The following is a 24,535-nucleotide window of genomic DNA, read 5'->3' as shown; positions in this document are numbered from 1 at the left end:
GAACCTTTGGGACCTGACATCTGAGAGCAATCCAAAACCCAGAGCAGTCACACAGAGCGTATCTCTGGAATTTCTCCAAAGAAAATAACAAGACCCTATTAAAACCTTTCCCTTAACTCTTCTAGGTACTAAGGATTTAATGGTATCAGTCTGTGATTAAGAATATCAGCGGCTTCTTGCTCACTTTGAGCTATTTTATCTCAGGACAGTCTTTGCAGAGGCATATAGGTGTCAGCACCATGCTGTACTGTCTTACTCAACACTGATCTTCATTTTATGCTACTTTCACCACACAACTAAGAAAATGTTTTTCTGGAAAACTTCAGGGTCAAGTTTGGGAGTAATCCACTGCCTCTTTGTAAGTGCTGCTAGTGAATGAGTAAACCATTGGCCAGGCCCTGACTGGTGTAATGCTGAGATTAAATTAACTGAGCAGGGGGTAGAAAATGACTGGATGTGAAAACACGACCATAAGAAATTTCCAGGCATCCCTGACAATCATGCAAGAAGCGGACAGAAGTCACAGGTAGCATTGTGTGAATAAGAGAGAAGAGGCCAAAGTTCAAAGGTAACTCATCCTATCCTAAAATGTAGGACTTGGGCTTGTCTGAAAAAAAACCCAAAAAGTCTAGTACCATCAGAGATGTACTAGGGTGTCTGAACAGGGACCACCCACAGGAGAGGCAGCAGACTGTCAGCTAAATTGCACTCCTGTGTGGCTAAATGAGCTAGCTAATTCCTGTCTTTTACACCAGAGGAAAACCACACCACTTTGGTTACTTCCATAAATGAGGGGTCTGGACAGACTGGCCAAAGTAGGCAGTGTCATCTGGCCAGGCTCAAAACTCACAGTGATGATAGAACATCTGTTATCTCATTGCTGGAGCTAATAAATATGCTACTATAAATGAGGTAATATAATGAATATGATGATATAACTTAGATGACTTCAATTAGATGAGATAAGACTCAGGAGACCATTCTCTACCCTAATATTTCTTTCTGATGTCATTTTATGTTCTCCTAGCAGTACTTACCTTTTGAATCGTTACCTGACATCACCTAACTGAAAAAATATAGTTTGCTCAAGTTATCATTACATTAAATGAGAAAAATTTCATCAATGTTACCTCGTTTGAGCTAGTCATTGTGTCAGTGTAATTTATTATAATATGTTTTGTTCCCTAAAAGGTCACAGTGGAGGGCCAGAGCCATTCTGTATCCAACTGTAACTGTTGGATACTACTAGAAAATAAAGACTTATTAAGAGAAATTCTGTCAAATGTGTAAGAGGGACAGAAACTTCAGCCACATTACATTTTCAGCTAAAGCTAATTAATGTACAAACTAAATGTCATTATAAGTATCCACAGTTCTAGTTAACATCAGTATATCTCAGAAGACCATGCACGGTTTGGTTTTGAGGCACAGGTTTTTAAATTGACCTTTTGTTCCCATATAGTTTTATTATTTTCTTCTGTTAAATGAATTTATCTTCTCTACCAAAGCAAATGTTGAACTTGAGCTCTTCATATAACACTCACCATTGTGTGCTGCTGTTTTAGGCAACACTGTGGGGACCCCAACCACAAGAATATTCACAGTAATGATATTAACGTGATGAGTCAATAGCAGGTTGCACAGTACAACATGAACTTGCAAATACAGTGGAGCATTCATATGTAAATTTGGGTGCCATATCCTGCCTTTCATTTCTGTATATAAATATGGGCTCCAGAAATGGATTCAGTGAAACAACCATAGCAGTGTATGGTCCTCAAATAATCTGAATTAATGAATAGGTTAATTGTAGCATGCTAGGGCTGATCCTGTAAGGAGAAGCCTAAGTGTCTCTAAAAGATTGAAATTTAGGGTGACTATTTGTCTGACTTTGATGCAGCCTTTTCTTTCTTGTACCTCTGCCATACAAAATTCAGTCCAGAGTTTGCTAGATAATCTGTGGTTTAAGTAAGAACAACTTTTGCAAATAAACAAACCAATGAAACTAAGCACTGATTTCCCCTAAAATGCCATACAGTCTGTCCTTTTCAAAAATCTGCATGTGGGTTACTCTGGCAGTAACAACAACCATGACTAAGAAGCACATTATGCATTTCCCACATACTGTTTTACATATTGTAAAAAAAAAAAAAAAAAATCCTGTTATTAAAATGACAAAGATAACAGGTAAGGGGGAACACTGATCTCTAGTAACTTTGTGCACTTGCTTAAGTGCAATAAAAACTTAAATGTATTCATGTCATACACTGGGGAAAGAAGAAAATAGATAGAAACATACAATACATATTGTTTTCAGGTTTTTAAATAAAAGTTGTTTTTCCTGCTGAAATCAAGACAAGATTCCTGATTTTCTTAGTTGCACTACTTACATAACTTCTGAATCACGCACTTTCACTCCATAGTGTACAAAATATTTTAAGCACCACTTTATACAATGATTATTTTCTTAGCAGGGTTTTTCCTTAAAAAATAGCAGTCAGCAGGTAGAGGAGAAGCAAATTCTAAAAGAAAGGTCTTGTTCCTGCTGCTAGAGGTGCTCAGGGAGAAGGATCTGGATCTAACAGGAGTCTCAGTCAGATCCCAGAGTGGAGCTCTGAGTTTGCTGTGACTTTCTCATTTCCTGTGCATGTTCCCCATTCCAGCTGGCAGGTGAGTACAAGCCTCTGCTCAGCCCAGACTCCCTGCCTGTGCAGTGCTAAGGCACACAGGGCCCTGCAGAGAGGTAGAGGCTGTTTCCTGGGAAATCAAACGTCTGAAAAAATCCATTCCCAAGAACATGCACAGCCACAGGAGGGTCTCTTGCAGGACCACATCCCCACTGCCACCCTGCAGGGGCAATGGTGTGTTTCAGACTGCCAGACCTGGGGTTCTCATCAGTGAAGACATCAGCATCCAATGCCAGAAGCTTCACAACCATGTCAGTACAGGAAGGTTAGAAAGCTTTAAGGTAAACCCAGAACTCAGATTTCGTAGAAATGGGAGACAAAATAAACTACAGTGATGAAACTGAATGCAAAATCTTCTCTCATGACATTAGCCAATATTAATTTTATGTGTGTTTGTACAACAGGATAAAATGTATATTTTATCAGTGATCTGCCTGGATGCTCTAAAGCAACAAGTTTCAGCAAAATATATTTCTGGATATTTGTAAATGTGCACGTAATACTTTCTAGGTCTGTTTTTCCAAACTTCCAATTTTGTGCAGTGATAACATAGAAATAGTCTCTGGGGAAGACATGCAACAAAAGACTAGCCCTTAGATGAACAAACTTCAAACACGTTAACTACCTCTAAAAACAGTAGGTGACTTTGACCTTAACTCACAATGCAGACAAAACTTTTTACAAATATTTTCAATAATTTAAGACATCCTGGAAAGGGCTTTTGCACAGTCCCTGTGTGCATGCTCTGAGTCTGCAGATACTACTGAATCTAGATGAAATCCTGTCACCAAGGTCTGAGGTGAGAAAACTTCATTTTTTCATCCCTCTGATAAGGAAAGGTGGCAGAGGCTAGCTCAGGTTTCACACTTATTCCAAGGAAACGAATTAATGCTCTATGTTATTGTCAGCATTAATGATCTCCCAGGTATCATTTCACTCCCCTGGCACTGCCAGAGCACACTCTGTGTGTTCTACCGCATCAGAAGGAAAAGAAAAGCAGTTTTACACTGCCTGACAGTAACTGCCTCAGGCTTTGTTGTGGCAGATTTCTTAAGCTGCCTAAGTAACTCTCACACAGTGGAGAAATTTGGATCACTATAGGACATTTTTAAGCAAAACCCCCTACACATTATGCCATAAAAAAAATCAAAACTTCAAACCTAGCCTTTTGTTGTTCATTGAAAGCCTAGTTTCTGTAACTATATTCATATAATCCTCCTTCAGAAACATAGTCAGGCACGTACTTTGATCCCACAGATTTCAACAAAGAAAAAACGATTTGATAGTTAACCATGATCACAAGTAAATCAGGGGTTTTATACCTGCAAAAAAATAACACTGCTGAACCAGAACTGACATATTTATTCTTGATCTTTGTCCTCAAGGTACTGAGGAAGGAAAAATAACATCTTTTAAGAGGCACTGATGATACCCATGCCAAAGCTGATGTAAGATTTTTTTCTCTTTTTTTTCCCCGACACTTTTTCCCTTTTCCTTTTCCACTTACAGTCCTCCAGTTTGTATCAAAACAGCTCTTTGTGGGGCCCTATTACAAACTATATTACTTAAAGGCTATGGGTTAAACAGTGCAATGCTTTCTTCTCTTGAAGGTTTAGTAGTCTGGTTTGCAGCAGAAACACATAAACAGCTGTTCTGCAGGATGGACTGAAATAATCTGTTGATGTGCAAATGAATAGCTGAAGGAGGGAGCTTCTGAAAGCAGTTTTTTGTCAGTAAAAACAATTCACTGAACAGCACACTAAGTTAAAATCCTCAGTAGGTGAAATTCAAAGCACTTTAGCATACTGGTTAAAGAGTCCATGTTATTTTTCTGTACTTACTGTGCCCCACCAGAGAGCATCTGCATATGTGGAGAATTCGGTATTTGCATCTTTTTCCACCAAATAAACCAGGAAAGATGAAAAGATGAGTACTAAAAATCCTATGTACCAGGCTGTGATTAATTCCTAGAAAAAGAGAACAGAGATCAATTCCCATTTTATGGACTGAATACAATGACATTTCAAGAAGACATAATGAAAATATCTCTATATATGCTTTTTGTCATTTGTATAGTTACAAGTCCAGTGGTTCCCTATGGATGCAAATTTTCTCTGAAAGTGGACAAGATCTACTCTTATGGTTTGATGGTTCAGCAACACCCCCAACATACAACAAATTACAGAGGCACATCAAAGAAAACATTTTCAAGATCTCTAAAAAATGTTAGCAGTAAACATGGCCTGGTGTATCCATATTAGTTCATATTACAATTGATGCTACTTCAGAAAATTTGGGTTATTCTGCTCGTAACTGATAAATGCTTATTTCCTTGATCTCCTGTTGAATCACACCAAGTGAAGATATCAACCAGACAAAATAAGTATCTAGGATTACATACCTTGCTATGTGCATAAACTACAGAACCTAATAATTTCCAAGTGCCTCCTCTTCGGTCCATGCGCACCATACGAAGGATCTGTAGGAAACGAAGACTTCTCAGTGCTGATGTTGCAAAAATGTTACCTTGAGTTTTTGCAGAAACAACTGCTATTGAAGCGATGAGAACAATGATGTCTGAAAGAAATACATTACAGAAAGCATTAATGTCCAAGCATCAGTAAATAGCACATACATCTACATGAGCTGAATGAGAAGGACAAAAGAGAGACTCTTATAGTGGGTGGGAATCCAAAGCACAGAGATTCCTGCTTGAGACAGGCATGTGAGATCAGAGCTGCTGTCAAAAACTACCTTGTGTGTCTCCAGGGTGAAAAGCGAGGGTAGCAATTTTCAAAGCATATGGATAAAAGGGGCCGTGTTGAAGAAACCTCATGTAGGAGTTTTGAAACCTGATGTAGCAAACTGTACAAATCAATAGATGGATTAGAACTTTCACCCTTTATCAATCATTCCATAACAACTTTTCTGTGAAAAGGCAAAAAACCAAAACCCAAACTAAACAAAACCAAAAAAACAATATGAACCAAAACAAAAAAACTAAGGTAAGAAAAGAATAGGGCAGGCCCAGAGGTGAGAGTCTGGTAGAATCAGACTTACAAGCACAGTACTAATTTCCTATGAGAACAGACACTGTGTGTTTGAGGAATGTAGTTATTGGACACAACTCCCCAGATGTACCATTTCCTGGAAGGGAGGAAGTACAGCACTGGGTATTCAGAAACATTCCTTTAGCTGGAAGCCTGGAAAGTTAGTTGAAGCTCAGCAAGTGTTAGGATTTATTTCTTCAGGTCACAAATTCCAACTGTGAGAGTGACTTTGGTGCACATGAAGTGATCAGAAATCAGCTGTCCTCAGAGCCAGAACAACATTTAAGGGGAGAAGAGGCGAAGCATCAGAGGGATGGCACACGGATGCTGTGAGAATGCATAATGTTCTTTTACAATGATTGGGGTTGACATGCTGTTATGCGTGGAGCAGAAAAGCACAGCACAAGCTCAGTTCTTTCTCACCTCATGATTAATTCCCTGGCAAACTTTAAAATCTTAAAGAGCCCTTGTAAAAATACCTGATTTTAATCTTAGGGTTTTGTGGTGTTTGTATGTTTCTGTGCAAGGATAATCTAAATCCATGTTTATTGGTGAATAATTGAAAGCAGGCTCTTGTTGATATGAGTTTTACTTCTTTTGTGTTGGGTAGAAACACACATCTTGTCCCTAGCATAGCTCTTACAAGAATGACCCAGAAAGTGAAGCCCTCTCACAGGCAAGCAGTGAGAGATACTGACTGTGCCTACATGCAGGAGATTGTTTCCTTATTCTGCTGCAGTACACAGGAAATGACCTTTGTTCATGCTGCTCTGCCACCGAAGGGAGATGAGGTCCAAATACCCTTCCTTGCCTACAAACATCCTGGTTTCTCTGAACTCACCTATGGATGCTTTGTCCTCTTATTACAATTCTAATGGTACAGACAACCTGTTTCTGTGGTTTAAGGATTGTCCTGCTGAAAGTTTTCCTGTGAAAACTTTTGTCACAAGGGGCTAGAAATCTACATAGGTTAAAGCCAGTTGGATGGTTTTATGGGAGAAGATTTAATCCGGACTAATTAATTCCAAAAGCCCAATTCTGGCCCAGGATATCTTCAAGTAGCAGAATGTTGGGGGCTGAGAAGCTCTGGTAGAGAAATATCACTGTATATTTTCCCTGCTTGTGCAATCCTCCCTGGCTGTCACTGTGGCTGGCGTCACTGTTTGACATCCTATGTTGCCCTAGGCTGACCTTCTGCCAGTCTCATGCTCTGATATTTTAAAATGTCTTTGGCTACTACATATGTGGATCAAAGGTGGCTACTACATAATTGGCTACCAAAATTCTGGATGTGCTTCTGAATCCAACAAGTTCAGAGATGAAGAGCCAAAAGTGGACAAGATGTCTTGCACAGTACAAATCCAAGCTCACAACAACCAGACACAGGAGGTCTGGGTGAGGAATTCAAAAGTAAGAAACTGACTTGGAAAAGTTAAGGACAAATTCTAATGGAGATTCAGAAAAATAGATGGAATTGGACTGAGTCCCACATGAAGATATTTAAATTTAGGTGTCTACATGTGAAGCAGGTGTCTAAACTCCCTGAGCAGCACAAGGTAATCATGTCAGCTGAGAGAGGTGCAGCTAATCCTCAAGGAAGGTTTCTGCTGGCTGCTCAGCTGCTTCACACTTTGGGCTTGGCACAAGAAAGGCTTAATTCAGCTGCCCGAATTATTTGTCCAGTGCCATTTGAGATGCCTTAAGGTATCTGAGATATCCCCTAGATCTTGCAGCTATGTTCTTGGACCTGGAAAAGCTGTACTCTTCAACAGAAGTGACTGGGGAGTGGGAATATCAATTAACAGGGGGACAGGCACCTCTCTGTACTCTGCTGAACTAAACCCTAGATCTTGATGGACTATACTGCCAGCATAGACACTTAGCACACATGTACCCACCTAAAGCAAACTTCTTTCTATATTTAGTGGTGTTTATTGGATCCAAGGCTAACATAGAAGGTGCTGGAAGTCTTGAGCAGTACACACTGTGCTGAAGAAGCAGTGTCCCCAGTGACTAACACAGTGACAGGGTGATCTTGACTTGTCCCAGTGGCTCTGACCAGAGTAGCAATGGAACAGCCATTTTTATTAGTGGAGACTGGCTAGGAATTTAGAAATCACTAGAAGAGCAGCGTATGCCTCTGAAAATCATTCTTAGAATTTAACAAATAATAAGGTCACCCAAATACTGGAAATTACGCATTCGGTCCAGAAATTGTTTAAAATTCTTACTGAGGGTTTTGGTCACCCTCCACCACTTCTAACAGGACAATGTTTAAAAAATTCAGTGACTTGCTCCTGCCCTTATTCCTACTTATTCCGGAGCTCTGACAGTTTTTTAAATGACATAGAGTTTTATGAAGGCCCTCCACTGCAAAAAAAATTCAAATTAATTCTATGTTGTCAGCGGAGCACAGGCTCTGCCCTGCACTGCTGGGAGCCTTCTGCCCCACTGAGGGTCTCTGGTCCTCTCTGAACACAAGAGACAAAGAAGCCAACAGCACCATAGTTCTCTTTTCCATTTCAAAAGCATCAGTGCAAAGGAGTTATCTACTTCTGTATGCCCTTCTATCCGGAGGACAGGGATGAGGTTCTCCCTCAAGGGAAGAAAGGTGGAGGAAAAAGGGGAGCAGAAAATGCACTGGAACCTGTTGAAAAACAGCTGAAGGGAAGAGAATATTCACAGGATGCTGGTGGTTTTTTTCACACTTTCCTCTTTCATCTTCATTGCCCTTCACACCTGCAACTCCCACCAAAACTCCTTCCCTAACTCCTCAGCTGGAAATATGGAAGGAAAGAATGTGTCCATTGCCCAAGGCAGCCCTTCCTGGCTCTGCTTCCCTATGAGGTAGGGAAGATTGGCAGGCACATTATTTCAGTGTAGTTTAACTTTTTAGGAACAGGTGTAAAATAAATCAAAATAAACCCTTCTTGGAATGAATCAGAGTCCTAAGAAAAGTTTGCAATGGTTGAAAGTCACTTCTGGGTACATTAAAACTGCTGGATTTTCTTATCTAAACACACCTGAAAAAAAGGAAAAGTTAAGTATATTATGATTTTTCTCTGTGACATCTTTTATACAATATGATTCAGGTAACTTTTGCTCTCTTTCAAACCAAGGGAGAAAAATATTTTCTGAATTTCCTATCATATTCCATATAAGTGTAGCTAAAGTCTCTGTGGTACCTCTGTATTCTAGGGATGGCTTGCCCAGACTTCTATCACTATTTTCTTATATTTTATCTTTTAGTGGCAAAAGTAGGAAAACAGCATTTCAATTAATTTAATGGGATCTCAATTTTCACTCTGTATCTTTCTGTAAAGCACCAGAAAAGATTCAGATGTGAGACTGGGTAATGGGCAGTATAGTTCCAAACCTCTCTAATGACTTACTAAAAGAAAGAGGTTTTGATGTACGTTTACCCCTTTGTTTATTTTTTTTCCTAAGCTAATATCTTATGTGTGATCTTCCAAAACATTAAGCCCTCTCTTCAGCCAAGATGATGATTTTATTCACCCTTTAGAAATATATCACAGATTTTTATCCTTGCAGATAACTTTCTCCCTCATTAACTCTAGTCTGAGATTTTAAATCCTTCAGCAGCTTTTGCAATGTTCACTTTTGAACACTTAATTTCCAATAAAATTTCCATGAGATTACACGAAAGTTTTTGCTTATAACTGGCAAAAGATTTTTTGACAGGCACCATGTTAACAACAGGGTGCCTTTAAGAAAAATACCAAAAAAGAGATTACCCCAGAAATCATGTATGTAACAGTATTTATGTATTGTCCAGTGTCACCAAAACAGTAACATGTAAAACAAGTAATTGAAGGCCAGTAATGCAGCTACCTGAAACTTAAATAACTCATGCAAAATGTGCCATTCCAGTTCCCCAACTCACAGAGGAAGCAAGTGTTTGAGCTGCTCAAGTTTTGGTCAGAAACTCTGGATTGCTTGTGTTACTGATGCAGGTTGTGTTGGCATTCCTAAACTAACAGCATTTCTAACGCTAACTGGGAGATTAATAATGTGACTGAGAGAATAATAATGGTAGAAAAGGAGGCATCATAAATCATCATAATGGATTGTTTTACTTTTAATGGCTTCAATGCAACTTTCCTAGCGTAAACTTCTTGGATGTTGTGGGATTTTACAGCATTCATAGGTGTTCATGGGAATGAATCCAGTTATATAAGTAAAGGGGTAACACAAAAGCTCTACTTGGATTATTGTGCCATGTCCCAACACCTTGATGTGGCATCAGGACAATCTCTAAAATTACAGAAAGAATTTCAGGATGATTTTTTACAAGGGCATGTAAGGCAGGACAAGGGAAATGGCCTTAAACTGAAGAGGGTTGGAATGGATGCTCCTTTCCAGAGGTATCCTAAGGCCAGGCTGGATAGAGCTTTGAGCAGCCTTGTCAGTGGAAGGTGGCAGGAGGCTGGAAACTAGATATCATCCTTTCAAACCCAAACTATTCTGTGATTCTATGATATTAGAATACATAATCAACGACAATCTCTCATCTGCTCCAAATCTCATGCACATGCTCAAACTAATACACAAACCTGCATCATCTTCCTCTTTTTCATATTCTCAAAGAAGAATATGTTTATAGGAGCTTTGCCTGCTGCCTGCATTTAATGCTAATATAATGTAATGTATATATTGAAACATCCTTTCCTTTTTAAATACAATGATACTTCAAGACAATACAGGTTAAATGAACCTTGTGATTTTTCTTTGATTATCTGAATATAAAAATGAATAATATTTAATAATTTGTGGATCATCACTAGGTCATCAAATTAATGTTTTGCTCTAACTTCACAGAAAATGCCCAGAGTTGACACATTTGATCAGAATAGGCAGAAAACTTCAATGGCTATCAACTACTGTGTCCTGTCACCAGCTACAGAGCAGTAAAGAGAGGCAACAATTTAGGACATGAGTAGGGCATATCTGCCCCACAAAAGCACAGAATTAAGCAGAAAATCTCAAGAGTTTGTTTTATCTATCCTGCAGCTGTATTAACTCACAAAGCAAATTAACTGGCAATTGTATGACCAAATCTAAGCTACCCTTAGGCTGTCTTTCTAAGGTCTAATTTTGAGCTAGAGTTATTATCCATGACCCAGAGAAAAGGCACAGCTTGTAGTGGTCATTTCTGAATAGTTCTCAGGACAGTTCATTACCCTCAATTTCAAAGTTACTTTTGAAAAAAAACCCAAGGACTGTGATTCTGTGGTGTTACAGAGACACTCAGCTCCACTGAGGCATGAGACAGCTTTGACATGGGCTTGTCTGCTTACCATGGCACAGGACACGCACACCTGTAGCAGCACAGTGACAATTATTCTCACTTGCTGAGGGGTTTAAATAAGTTTTAATCGTGATTTGCAACAATCACTACATAGAAACACTTAAGAGCTTTCTGTTCTGAGTCACGAAGAGGTGGTAGTGGTAGTAGTGAGGAATGACCAGCATTTTAGTTTTTCTAATTTCTCTTTGGATATAAGTCCTTCCAGTCCATATTCCTATTCTCAGAACTCTCTTTAATTTGCCTTCAATAATCTCTACAGCTGGCTGGCCAGGACCGAAGGTATCATCTCATCAATGTAGAAATGTACTTTGAATTTTAACCAGACACTTATGGCACAAAGTTAACATAACACATTCTAGACCACTGTATTTAAGCACATCACACTTAGAAATATAACAAAATATATTCAATAGGCTTTAGCCTAAACTGATATAAACTGGCAATTTATAGCACTTTTAAGATAAAGCCTGATGACTGACACTGGACTTCGGCCATACATCAGTACACAAAAATAAGGTTGTTCTTTTTCAGATTCCTAAAAGAAAATGTCTGTTTACACAAACTTGACTATTGGAGCAGCAGTCTTTTTGTAGAGCCTGGTGACATACTGGGCATTAGCGTACTTCGTGCTCCTGTGGGCTAGCTAAAAAAAAAAAAAAAAAACAAACAAACAAAAAAAAAACCCAAAAAAAACCAGAAGAAAATAAAAGACACTCATAGAGTTTAAGGCTCTGAATACCCTAATACAGGGGTATTCAGTTAGGGATGGAATTGGATCACTATTGCTTGAGCACTAGTTGAGAAAGGTCATAGGATAAAAGTTATTTTGTTGTAACTGGCTGGAAAACTGCTGTTATCTTGAAAAAGGGATTAACTGCTTCCCTCTACCAGTTCAGGAAGGCAGAGAATAAAAAACATGAATAGAATATGCTGCAACAATTATATCAAAAAGAGGCAAATGTAATGTTTTTACCAGGTGGTACATCATTCCTTTGCTCTCTGAATGTTCCCTTTACTATAAAATCAGTGGGATATTTCACATTATTGTGACAGAAAAATTTGGTCAAATATGGGCTGAACTTACAGCAACCTTGTGTAAGTATTTATCCCAGAACTAAGAATTTTTAATATCTTTACCAGCAATTAGACCTCTGAACAGAAAGATGAATGATATTACCATATTAGAAAGATGATGTGTGTTATCATGTTTAGTACATTATCTCATTGGAAGAATCAGAACTATTTACCAGCAAAGTAAAAGTCAGTATGTGCAAGACTGCCAAATCTGAAAACTAGCTTTTAGAGACTACTCTGGAGACATGCAGACTTTTGAAGTCACCTGAATCACCCTGAAATTATATTCTCAAGCATTATTTTCAGCCTATAACCCCCTCCAAAAAGCAATTTAATAGCACTCATTGAATATATCACCTGAAGATCTCTAACATAATTTGGGAGAGGCAGGATATGAGTTCTGTACCTCCCCACAAGAAGCTGAGAAGACTTAACATCTACAAGGCCTCGTTTTACAGAGAAAAAAGACTGAACACCACCATCAAACAACAAAACCTCCCCAAAGCAATATGAGGTTAATCTGAGTTGGCATCTTCTACAAATAATGATGCTCATGATCTTGGGTCTTGCAAAGTTTGCTTTCAGCTGGTCTGAATATAGCTTTTCTTGCTGGTCAGGGATCAGATCTCTGCTCAGATGCCAGACAGGTTATGATTAATCGTCACCTACTAGTTAAAAGTAATGGCCAGGATACTCTCAGGAAATTCTTGGGATGGTGCTGCTGTTTGACTTTTGCAGATGTGTTGTCACTCCAGCCAAAAGGTCTTTGCATTTTCAAATATGTAACATCATCTGGATGGAAATCATCTTAATTGTCATTACAGGCAAAACAAGTGGTGATTTTGCTTCCTTTTTTAAATATTTTTGCAGATGAAAACAAAAGGTATTTTAGAAGTAGGAAAGTGAGCTAATTTCACATATTAAGATAATTCACAGAGATAACACAGATGAGTGTGAAAATTGACTTTATTGCTGTTGAAAAACAGGAAGATAGTAATGTATGGTAGTGGCACATACAAGAGAAAAATTCTACAAAATATGTATTACTGTCTGTGCACTGAAGCAGACATAAAAATTTCCAGAGGTTAATACTTCTCTACTTTTTTTGTTGTGTTGTTTTTTTTTTTTTTTTTTAAACAGTGGAAATGGCTACATTAGTCACTGCCTTCCATTTAAGAAGTCCACTAAAACTGATCTGTGCATTGAACTGGATTTTTCTTATCAACAGCTAAGCAATACCCCAGTGAAGAAATCAAATAGATGAATCACCTTGGACCCTTCTTTCCCTTTATCATTTAGATTTGCAATATACTGGAATCATCTGAATAAGCAAATGATTTTAATGTGAATGAAAGTGACCTCCTGGAATACAGACAACCTCTTTCTGGAATACATGTTATTTTTTATATAACTGAAGTGGGCTTGCTTAGAAAAACAGCTCATCATCATGTAAAGCTATATTTTCTGGCAAGAGAGAGAACTGGAAACAAGTCAAGACACTTATTAGGAAAGCTAATCAAATACAACAAGTTAACTTGGTTCTCCAAACAATTTCTGAACTGGAAAGAAAAAGAATATTTTTAATAAGGCAACACTGGATATTTTTAAAATATGAAAACTAAATATTCTCTTTTAAAATATTCCTTTTTAAAATTGTGGACTAATGAAGATGAGTAAGATTTTTCTTTTGTCATATTTTAAAATTTTATAATGAAATCCTAATTCCATGCCCAATAACGAATCAACCAGTGCTACTCACTTCTGTTAGTGTATTAAAAGTATATGTACCTTGTTCCTGTGTAAAAGTAGCATATTGTCAGACCATGATGGAAATACATCCAAATAATGTCATTTACCTTCTGCTGTGTACAGCCAAAATATTTCTCTATGGTCTGAGAACCACAGTAGCTCAACAAGTACTGAATTTCAAACTGTAGCTATGATGGCCATATTTTATTTAGTCTGGATAAGAATAACAACATTCATGGGAACATTTCACCTGTCTTTGTACTGTTCTCAATTATTGTTCATGGCCCTGTTGAGTACACAATCTTTCTATGGGCTGAATAAGTCCTCAGCAAACATCTTCATTGTTATTAACAGCTGGCTCAATAAATCTTAAAAAACGAAGGGCCTCCTGCAAGCTAAGATTAAGTTCAATTACAAGCCTTTCATGGATTTATACTTTATTAACCTTTTCCAATAATTGATCTTTAACATAATTAATATGTACCTGCCAGAAGGAATAAAGCACTATTTATTCAGTACAAGTTTTATTTGGTTTTTAGACAGGCTGAGAGACACACTTAAAACTGTGTCTTTGACCTAGTGTTCACCAACCCAATTTTTGTTCAGCTAAAGAAACAAACTGCAAGTAACACATGCAGATTCTTCCCATAAATCTTCACTTATTCTGTCCAGAAACAGTTTTGTGCCATGAAAGCACTGGAAAACAAGGTTTGCCAGTCACTTTACTGTCTGTATGTTGCTGGATGACAGTAGACCTTAGTGAAAAATGCTATTGCAGTGGAGAGGAAAACATCTGAAGACTTCTGTAGGGAAAGGCAACAGGATAGATAACCAGACACACACAGCCCTGAGGAGTAAAGACACTCATTACATCAGGCTGTAAGAAACCACAAAGTAATCGTCAAGAAAAAAGCGAATAGCTACAGCATGGCAAGACTTGTGTATGGAGAAAGGGCTGAATAATTTAGGAGTGGTTAGTCAGAAGACAAATATGAGACTGCAGATAGAGGTATGCAAACTAGTGGAAGATAAGAAGGTCTTTTGGATGCCTCCTATTTACCCTTCCTTATAAAAGTGAGATCAAAAGACAATTTAAATTCGATAAAAAAATATACAAGATGGAATTGACTTGTGAAGTTCATTGCTCTGAGCTATAAAGGAATAACCAGGGAAAATTAAAGACAAGTTTGGATGCTTTCCCTTGAATGCTGGAACCAGATTTTTCAGGGGATCCAAATTCTTGTGTGAGTCAGCCACTGATTACCCCATGTGTGATTGGCTATTTGGGCTACAGGTATTAACACCATCATTAGGGGTCTCTGGCACTAGTCAGCAGTGGAAAGACACCAACCAGGACTCCTGTGTGATCCAGACCCACAGGGAAGCATTGCTGTGCCTGTGCTGGATCCTTGCAGCCACAAGGGGAGGAATCTACAGGCAGGAATGTGTTCTTTCATGGCCTTTTCATCATACTTAAAAGCTTAGCCAGGGGCAGGTGGGCAGGGGATCTGGAAATGTTCATCTAACACATTCCCAGATTGTGGATAATGTGAAGGTGATATAGTGGCATGGGAGTGGAAAGGCCAAAAAGAAAGTGGGAACAGAAAATCCATGGTGTGTAGGTGAAAGTGGATGGATGAAAACTGACAAGTAAAGATGCTGAAATGAGCAGGGAGAGAAAAACATGTCTCTGAGGAAGGAAAAGTCTGTTTGTAGGTGGAGAGGGAAGAGACAGTATTAAAAACCTGCTCTCAAATCCACAGGGTAGTGGGAAAAAAGAGGGTATCCAGTAGCTGAGTTATTAATGCAAATGTTGAGGGCCACAACACAGGGCCCTCAGGGTTGTCTGAAGAGTTCCTGCATTCAGTTCTCTGAGCCTCTCTTCAGGGGCAAAAACCTCTCCCTACTGCCTAAAAGCAGAACTTGCATTTCTAACCTACACAGCTGTTTTGAATGTCTGCACAATTGGTGAGTGCCTCTTGGGACTCCTTTGTTTCTGTAAATACAGAGTTTATTCAGATTACAGAATTACAGACGTTATGTTATGTGATGTTATGTTATGCTATGTTGTATTACATTACATTACATTACATTGCATTATATTATATCTACTATATTATATTAATATTATACAGAACCAGGCATGTCCAGCCACTGTTACCCGCAGCTGCTATCCCACCTGCAATTTGTGTGTGAGTAGACCTTGAGGGAGTACTGTGCCGGCCAAGAAGGTTTATATAATTTGGAGAACACTAGAGTGGGACATCTTACACAGCCACACTTGAGACTTCCTGGTGTGGGAGATATGAAGGAAGAAACAGAAATTCTGTTCATTGCTTGTCAGAAAGGAAAAATTCCATGATCTGGTATCACTCTCTCAAGCCCAACAGAGGCAATCACAAAATGAGATCTTAAATACAGTAGATTATGTCATTCTTTGTGACAACCTCTTTGCCCTGTGACATTTTGATCTGAAATGAAACAGGTCTCCACTGTGGGGTGGCATGAATAGACTGGGCTGGCAGAGGGGAGCCCAGGACTGAAAGAGCTCTCCCTTTGCCAGGTGGTCACATACATGCATTGGGGCACCAGCACCGTACAACACAGGGGTGAAAGTGAGGGGCTTCTTTACACCATTTAGGAGCTTCCCTAGGTTGATGTAAATGGATCTGATGGTTCACCTTCTTTGTATCTGTTATTGACAGCAATATCAACTATCACCCAAGAACAGCTCGATTTTGAGAGCTATCAGCACAGGCTTAAAGATGAAAATGTAATTGTTTTTTCATGGGAAGCAACAGGTTATGGGCACCTGGTGCCCAAGTGCTAGGGATGGGAGGAAATTAAAATGTGCAGAACCCGCTCAAGTTGCCATCTAGAAATATGCAAATATTTCAATTTAGCCCTACTATAGCTAATATAGAAATACTGTAACTCTTACACAGTGTAACAATATTGTTACATTGTCAAGCCCTCCTAACTGCTGCGTTTAACACAGCAGGTGTAAAAAGGAGGAAATAAAACCTGTATTTTCTCTCTTATACACAAGTCCATTCCTAATGTAACAGTTGGAGTGTAGCCATTTGAGGCCATGATCAAGAAAATAGAGATTTCCTGCAACTCCTCCTGAGTTACTATGCTCATCAGTCACTTCAGCAGTGCTGGTGACAACATGCACTTCTCTGAAGGGATGTAAAAGAATGAAAACATTGTAGAAGCTGCATATCTTCAAGTTTTGCAATAACCAATAAGCTAGAGGCAAGGCTGGATGAAGACATCTGGCAATCAATTTGATTATATTGAGTGTAACAGTGGGCAAAGCTTATGCTTTAGACTGTCAGCACTGACAGCTAACAAATTTAAAGCTGAGTAGATACCAGAGAACTGCATGTTAAAAAACAAACATACCTCTAAAGCAACAGAATATGTTTATGTTTCTAAACAACAATAGAGCCAAGCAAAATGAAACTACTGTTCTTGGCCAACTGCACAAACAACCCTTTTCCTGGAGACCTCACTCACACAGGGGTGACCTGAAGAGAAACAAACTGTCTTCAGCAAAGAGAGCAATAAAATCACAACATTCAGCAATTATAACAGAGATAATTAAAAACGAAAAGAAGCAAAGAAATGGAAATATGAAATAGCAGTATGTTGCCTGCTCATATGCTGCAGAGTGAATGAAAAGGAACTGTTATCTGTGCAAAAGAATTGGTGAAAGTGGACTTCATACATTCAGGTAATCATTAATGAGATAATCTCCACAATAAAATATCTAGAGGTGTCTAGAGACCGGACATTAGGAGGTATTTATTTACAGAGTGGATTGTCAGACATGGGAAGATGCTTCCTACAGAAGTGGTCAATGCTCCTTGAATGTCAGTGTTTAAGCGGCTTTCGGACAATGTCCTTAATAGCATGCTTAGACTTTTGGTCAGCCTTGAATTGGTCAAGTACTTGGACTAGATGATCACTGTAGATCTCTTCCAACCAAAATATTTTTTTCTTTTTCCTTTTTCCCTTTTCCTTTTTCCCTTTTCCTTGCCTTGCCCTATCATTTCTCAATATGTTTTGCATAGCTGCTTTCAAATAACTCTGGTAAGATTCCTGCAGTAAATGCCAATGCAATTACTCCACTTAGACCTCTTCAAGTGTTTTCGTTTGGGCTGACAGGGGTGAGGCTGGGACACCATGAGATAAAGCAGGATTTGATTGACTAATGTATGAGAGAGTTAATCATGGCTCAAACAGTCAGATTGACAGTTGTCTAATGTCTCACACCAAGGTATTAGCATTCAAAGTTATGGTAACCTGCTGACAAAGCACCCTGAGTAATTATGAGCACATTAGTAAAAGACAAGACACACTGAAAGTGGCTTTTGAAGTAAAGCAGCGCTGCAAGCCAGGGGTATCACAGTCCTGTGAGAGGCTACATGAGTGCCAAGAGCATTCATGTAATGAATTTAATGGGCAGTTACAAAAGCCCAAGAGTGAACACTAGTCTAATAGGATTGTTTTGGACCAATATGAAAATATTCCTAAGGTATCAAGATTTCTGCCTGGAAAGCGTAATTCAGTGTTGCAAAAGCAGAATTGTACAAAGAAGCAATTCTTGTCAGAGAGAAGCTACAGGCAAGAGCTGACAATGATCTGAAATGGGAGTTACAAACAATGTCACACACCAAAGCAGCTGATCTGCAGCACATCCGGAAAGAAGCCAAGAAAGCTGAGAATTTTATTGCAGATCAGTTATGTTCTGATATGTTATTCACGTCATTAAAAATATAATTTTTTAGATGATAAGAGAGATAAAATTTGAAAAAGAAACCATTTTACTATTTTTGAGGAACCATACTCTCAAGTAGGCAGATAAGTAGACTTGGCACAATCTTGTCTACCTCTAACTTCCACGCCAGTGTTTGTACTAATAACTACTTAATTGTGAATTGGCAAACTTACACATACTTATGGTATCTGAGAAACTATCTTGTCCATGGATATGATGGCAATTCAGCATAGTAAGGCAGGATAGGAACATCAAATCAAATAAAGGCAGATTATGAAAAGAAAGGTATTTGTCTAAGCAACTTCATATCCTGGGTATCTCTAGTATCAAGAAATTTAAAGCCAGTCCCCAAAAAATGTGAGCAAAACTAAACATACAAAGACTATAACCAGAAAATGTTGACTGTTGCTTGGTCTGTCTGTTGCTTCCCTCCTTATTGAACATTTCCCAGTCACAGCTCATAAACAGCACTAGAATTGCTATGATAAAATTTTATATTACATCATATTTTGTAATAGATAGCATTTAATATCATATTATTATCATAATTATCCTTATGATTATACTACAATGTATTTTATGAGATTCAAATATGAGCTATAAATAATAATTTGAAAGACTATTTAAATCATATACACGATCTGGGTGAGAAAGGACAGGAACCTCATTATTTCTATATAATTTGACTGTGATATTTGACCTTAGGACACTTTCCTAACAAAAGGGAACTGAGTTAGTAATTGCTAGACATTTCAGTGCAGGTACTGAGCTATATTAGTCTTGTTCAAATGGATAATTGCTTCAGGCTTAAGAAAATATCTTTTTTAGCCTTCTAATGCAGGAATTCTATAATTACAAATAATGTTTTTTTAAATAAAATGTCCCTGTCTTTAATAGCTTTTTCATCACAACCCCGTCTCTAGTCTTCATGTCCCAGGTTGCCCAATTCATGGTAGGGGCTCATCTACTCTACTTCACAAACACAACAGTGACTCTAGTTTAAGATCAAAAAAAACCCACAGCATGAACAAACACAGGCTGCTGAATTCTCTAGCTCATACCAGAATGAAACTTCAGTGTGAACTGCATTGTACCAAACTAGATTTCCTTTGAATAGCCAGACATGCAGCCTCTGGAAAGAGGAGATCAGAACCTGATGTCTTTAATCCCAGCATATGTTACTTACTCAGCAGCAAGGTTAGTAGTCAGCAAAAGTAAGTGTGAAAGGATAAGGCCCAGAGATTATTTTTTCTACACATTTCTAAAAACTGCATTGCCAGAACTGTCAAACATGAAGATATGCCACTAAATATTTACTTTAAAAAATCTACATAATTTGGGACCAGTATAGCCTACAGAACACCTCTGTTCATGGCACAGAATTATGGCTGCTGAAATTATCAGAGGAAATTTTGATTGAAACCTTACTATACTACTGCTACTACCTCTACTACTAGTACTACTACTACTGCTATCAGAGTATTTTCTGGAGGGAAGTGGGCAGAGTGTGTCTGAGATGAGTTGAAGTTTGGCTGGAAGAGTTCCCCAAACATGAAATTTGCTGTAACTTGTTTTTTCTGGGATTTATAATGAGATGTGATGTGAGATATATCTTCTTGGTCAAGGATATACTTAATTACAGACCATCTCTGGGTTATTTAGAGTTCAAATTACACTGGAAAGGGGCTGTTTATACTGTTTATCATGAGCAGCAGATTTACCATCTGTCTGTATTTAAACTATAAAATGTGTCTAAATACCAAGGTGGCAGACACATAACGTGTCATTACACAAGTATATTGAAATAATTCAAATTAAATGTCCAGGAGATCTTGTAACACACTAGATATGGATTTGTTTATAAAGGTTTGACAAAAGTGCCACATGATGGTTCATTACCACTCTAATTAATGAAAAATAGATCCAGTAATAAGCAACAGTCGTTGCTATCACTTAATGCTCTGAAACAAGGTTTGCCAGCCATGAAGTTCAAGGGCCTGATTACAGATAATGGACTTAAGCTTCCTGTTGGGAATTTGCTCATTCTGCAGCCTTAACAGAATTTGAACTTTTGACATTTCCATCATACTGCAGCCTGACTAGAGGTAAAAAATAGAAGCAGCTGCGGTTGAAACTGCTAATGGTCTAAATGAAATATATGAAATATTTCACTCAGCTGGACCACCAGGATGTGTAGTTGCCCCGGAGAAATGTAATATTACTAGAAGTAGGCTCAAATTTAAAGTGAAAAATCTGTAATAGGAGTTTCCACTCCCGACTTTAAATTGAATAAAATTTAGACACTAGAGTCAGCAACGTGCTCTCGCAGCCAGGGGAACCAACCCTGTCCTGGGGTACATCAGCCCAGCATCACCAGCCAGCCAAGGGAGGGGATTGTCCCACTCTGCTCTGCACTGGGGCAGCTTCACCTCCAGTGCTGGGGACAGGTTTGGGTGCCACAGTGTAAACAAGACATTGAACTATTAGAGAGTGTCCAAAGGAGGGCAACAAAGATGGTGAAGGGCCTTGAGGGGAAGCTGCATGAGGAGCAGCTGAGGGCACTGGGTCTGTCAGCCTGGAGAAGATGAGGACTGTGTGGAGAACTCATTGCTGTTACAGCGTCCTCATGAGGGGAAGAAGAGGGGCAGGCACTGATCTCTTCTCTGTGGTGACCAGTGACAGGACCACAGGGAATGGCCTAAATTTGTGTCAAGGGAGAATTTGTGTTGGATATCAGGAACAGATTCTTCACCCAGAGGGTGGCTGGGCACTGGAACAGGCTCCCCAGGGAAGGGATGACAGCACCAGCCTGACAGAATTTAAGAAGTGTTTGGAAAATGCTCTCAGTCACATGGTGTGACTTGGGGGTGGTCCTGTGCAGGGCCAGGAGTTGGACTTTGATGATCAACTTAGATCATCAACTGTGGATCAACTCAGGATATTCTATGATTCTATATTTAAAATTCACTTGCTTTTGTTGGGCTTTCTCACAAAGGAGTCCCAAAATTTCTTACAGAGTCAGTGGAGAGAAAGAAGTTCCTCTGAAAGCTCAGTGGACTTCAGACATGCAGGTGAGGCCAGCAGGATATTACTCTTCTGACCCAGAGCTTGTTTATTATTTCTAAATATTTTAACAGTGTCCCAAATGGAAGCTGCCCTCACAGACTGAGATCTCACTGTGATGCTAAATCCTCTGATACACATAGGAAAGTGCCTAGAAATTTAATTTTGTCAGGTCACATACCACCATCTGGGAGCCCATTACCAGAGGAAGGACAATGGACTCTTCATTTATTTCAGTGTTCCCAAATGGCTTGACAGGGAGGGGATGCCATATATCTTCCCAGTTAGACTTGTCCTCTTTTATTTTGGGGATATTCAGTGAGCTAAAGCACAGGCATCAAGTTTTTCCTGGTTTGTCATCATTCCTGATCTCCAGAGGCTCCAGAGAGCAGTTGGAATATGCATTCTTGGATTGCTGCTCTTCTGAGCAATATAACACAGCAACACTGTTCTGCAGTGCTAACAGCCAAGCTTCAGAGTGATATACCTGTGACATTTGAGATTTGCAGTGGGATATACATATTTAATACCTTACATGCCTGTAAGGATGTGTTGCTATGCCCTCTATGTTATGTACACAAGCTCATATACAGCAATCAGAGAAAATGAGGGATGTTAAGGTAACATGGGACAAATACAAAGCAAGGTTTTATACTAAACTGTTATTCCTATTTTTACAGAAATAAATAAGGGTACAAAACTGTAAAATAATTTGGTAGATGTAATTACTAACCTGTAATTCTACTAACTGTAGAACACAGCAATGCTTGATGAATTAATTTTTCAGAGTAGTGGCATTGTAGGCACACTAACATAAGCCCAGAGCTTTGGCCCTGAATAAAACTTCTCTGGTTATTAGGTTATTAATGGAAAAAATAAAGGCTGTCTAAATGTGACCCTTGAGGCAATCCTCAAACTGGTTATTTCTAGCCCTAAGACCATTGCCCTGTGTGATTTGTGTTTAATCACAAAAATAAAAAAATCAAGGAAAAGATCTGCCAGAGATATATAGCAAATTAAATTAATAGTAAACAGACTAAGTCTTCTAAAATATAATTGCTCCACTGTAACAATAAACAGAAAGAATAATTGAATGGATGACTAAGTAAACAATTAAAAAGTAATAGGCCCAAACATATGCACTTAAGGAGACCTCAGCACTGATTTCACTGAGCTCCCCCTGAAGCCATCTTTTCTCCGGGATGAACACGTACAAGTCCCTCAGGTGCTCATCACAGGGCAACTGCTCTAGGACTGATCATCCTCATGGCTTCATTGAACTCACTCCAGCTTTTTAAGGTCTTTCAGGTATAGTGTTGGAGGGGGAAAATGGGGTGCAGTATCTTGGATGTGGTCTAATGAGTGATGAGTAAAGGGAGATAATCATCCACTGATTGTGCTCTGGCTAACACAGCCTTCTGATCTTTGTTGCTGCCTTACACTTTGGCATGACTGCAAAGCCAAGGTGTCAGGCAAATAATTACTCTATGTAGCAAGAGCTGCAAGATGACTTGGTTTTTCCTCAAAAGATCAAATCTGGAAAGATACTGAACATCAGAACATCAGAAACTCCCTTCTGGAACACTAAAGTCCAGAAACGGACTGAAGTCTATAAACAGAAGGAGAGACATGCAGAACAGTCAATGGCAAGGAATTCAAGCTATTGGTTTAGTTTCCAGAAGCTGCAGAACAGTTTCCTTTCCATCCAGTGCACCAGCATAGGAAGACATCCACAAGCAATAGACTGTTGTCTACCAATTAATTCTGCTAGCAAGTGATAGAGTTCCAAGTGGGACAGAAAAGATGCTTTTAAGGCCAGAGACTGCTTACATAAAAACAGACGAAACAAGAAGAGCATGTAGATTTCAGAGAAAGGAGGAAAGACCATAATAGAGTGAAGTAAACCCACACCCTCAGTGTGACCTGCACCAGAAGACCTGCCTGAACTATTTCACCAACAGTAGGAGGGTAGATATGAGTAGTTAAAGGAAAGCATGGAAATCTATACAGTCACTTGTGAATCATACAATTACTTACATGGGAAAGGATCATTTTTAAGATCATTGAGTCAAACTGTTAACCCAGCACTAGCAGGTCCACACCTGAACTATGTCCCTAAGCACCACATCTACATGTTTTAAATATGCAGAATTTTGTACGAGGAAGAACTCCTGCATTCAGTTTTGCTGAGAATTAGCACCTCAGAGTGAAGTTAATCACTGGTATGAAACTTTCCAGCTGAGTGGAGACAGGAAGGGAGGAGACAAAAAGCTGAATCAAACAAACTGCAAGTGTTTCTGTACAGTGGAATTTGAAAGAGAAGCAAAACACTCTGAGAAAGTCACATGGTTCTAATAACTTCACAATCTTAAAGGTGTTTTTAGTAAGTTCTAAATTGCTGTAGTAAGTTAATTTTACTAAATTAACAGTGGTGCTTTCTTATGTGTCCTGATGAAACCGGGTTGCTGCAAAATTTCAAGTGCACCATAAAATCTTGGAATAATGGTAAGTCTGGTTAAGGAGAGTAGCCATGTTTTGTGATTCCCACTTTCTGCTAGGCATGGAAATCTTGGAGCAAGTGTGCAACCTGGAAGATACCTACCCACCTCCCCTGCTGCCCAAACAAAACAAATGCCAATCCTGATACTTGGTCCTCTCCCCCAGTTTCATAAAATAGCACAGATGGGGTGTTTCTTTCTGAGGGAGAGACTATCTGGGGTGTCTTCCTCGCTGCTCATGCAACTTTCTCCATTGCAGGAGTGGTTTAGTGGGAGAAAGTGTGGATTTACCAGGGAAT

The 24,535-nt window shown here is 38.9% G+C and overlaps 1 protein-coding gene across 2 annotated transcripts in view; it reads right to left on the bottom strand.

The window, feature by feature from the left end:
* Positions 1–24,535, bottom strand: part of KCNQ5 (potassium voltage-gated channel subfamily Q member 5) — a 277,646-nt gene that overhangs the window by 42,243 nt on the left and 210,868 nt on the right. For both annotated transcript variants that reach the window (XM_066315020.1, XM_066315019.1), the window contains exons 4-5: positions 5,089–5,264; positions 4,529–4,654 (exon numbers count right to left, since the gene is read on the bottom strand). In XM_066315020.1, the coding sequence (XP_066171117.1) occupies positions 4,529–4,654; positions 5,089–5,264 (302 nt within the window). The remainder of the gene's footprint in view (positions 1–4,528; positions 4,655–5,088; positions 5,265–24,535) is intronic.

Source organism: Sylvia atricapilla, chromosome 3 (genome assembly GCF_009819655.1).
Source record: "Sylvia atricapilla isolate bSylAtr1 chromosome 3, bSylAtr1.pri, whole genome shotgun sequence".
In the NCBI taxonomy this organism is placed as follows: domain Eukaryota; kingdom Metazoa; phylum Chordata; class Aves; order Passeriformes; family Sylviidae; genus Sylvia; species Sylvia atricapilla.
This window is presented reverse-complemented; position numbering and strand designations above follow the sequence as displayed.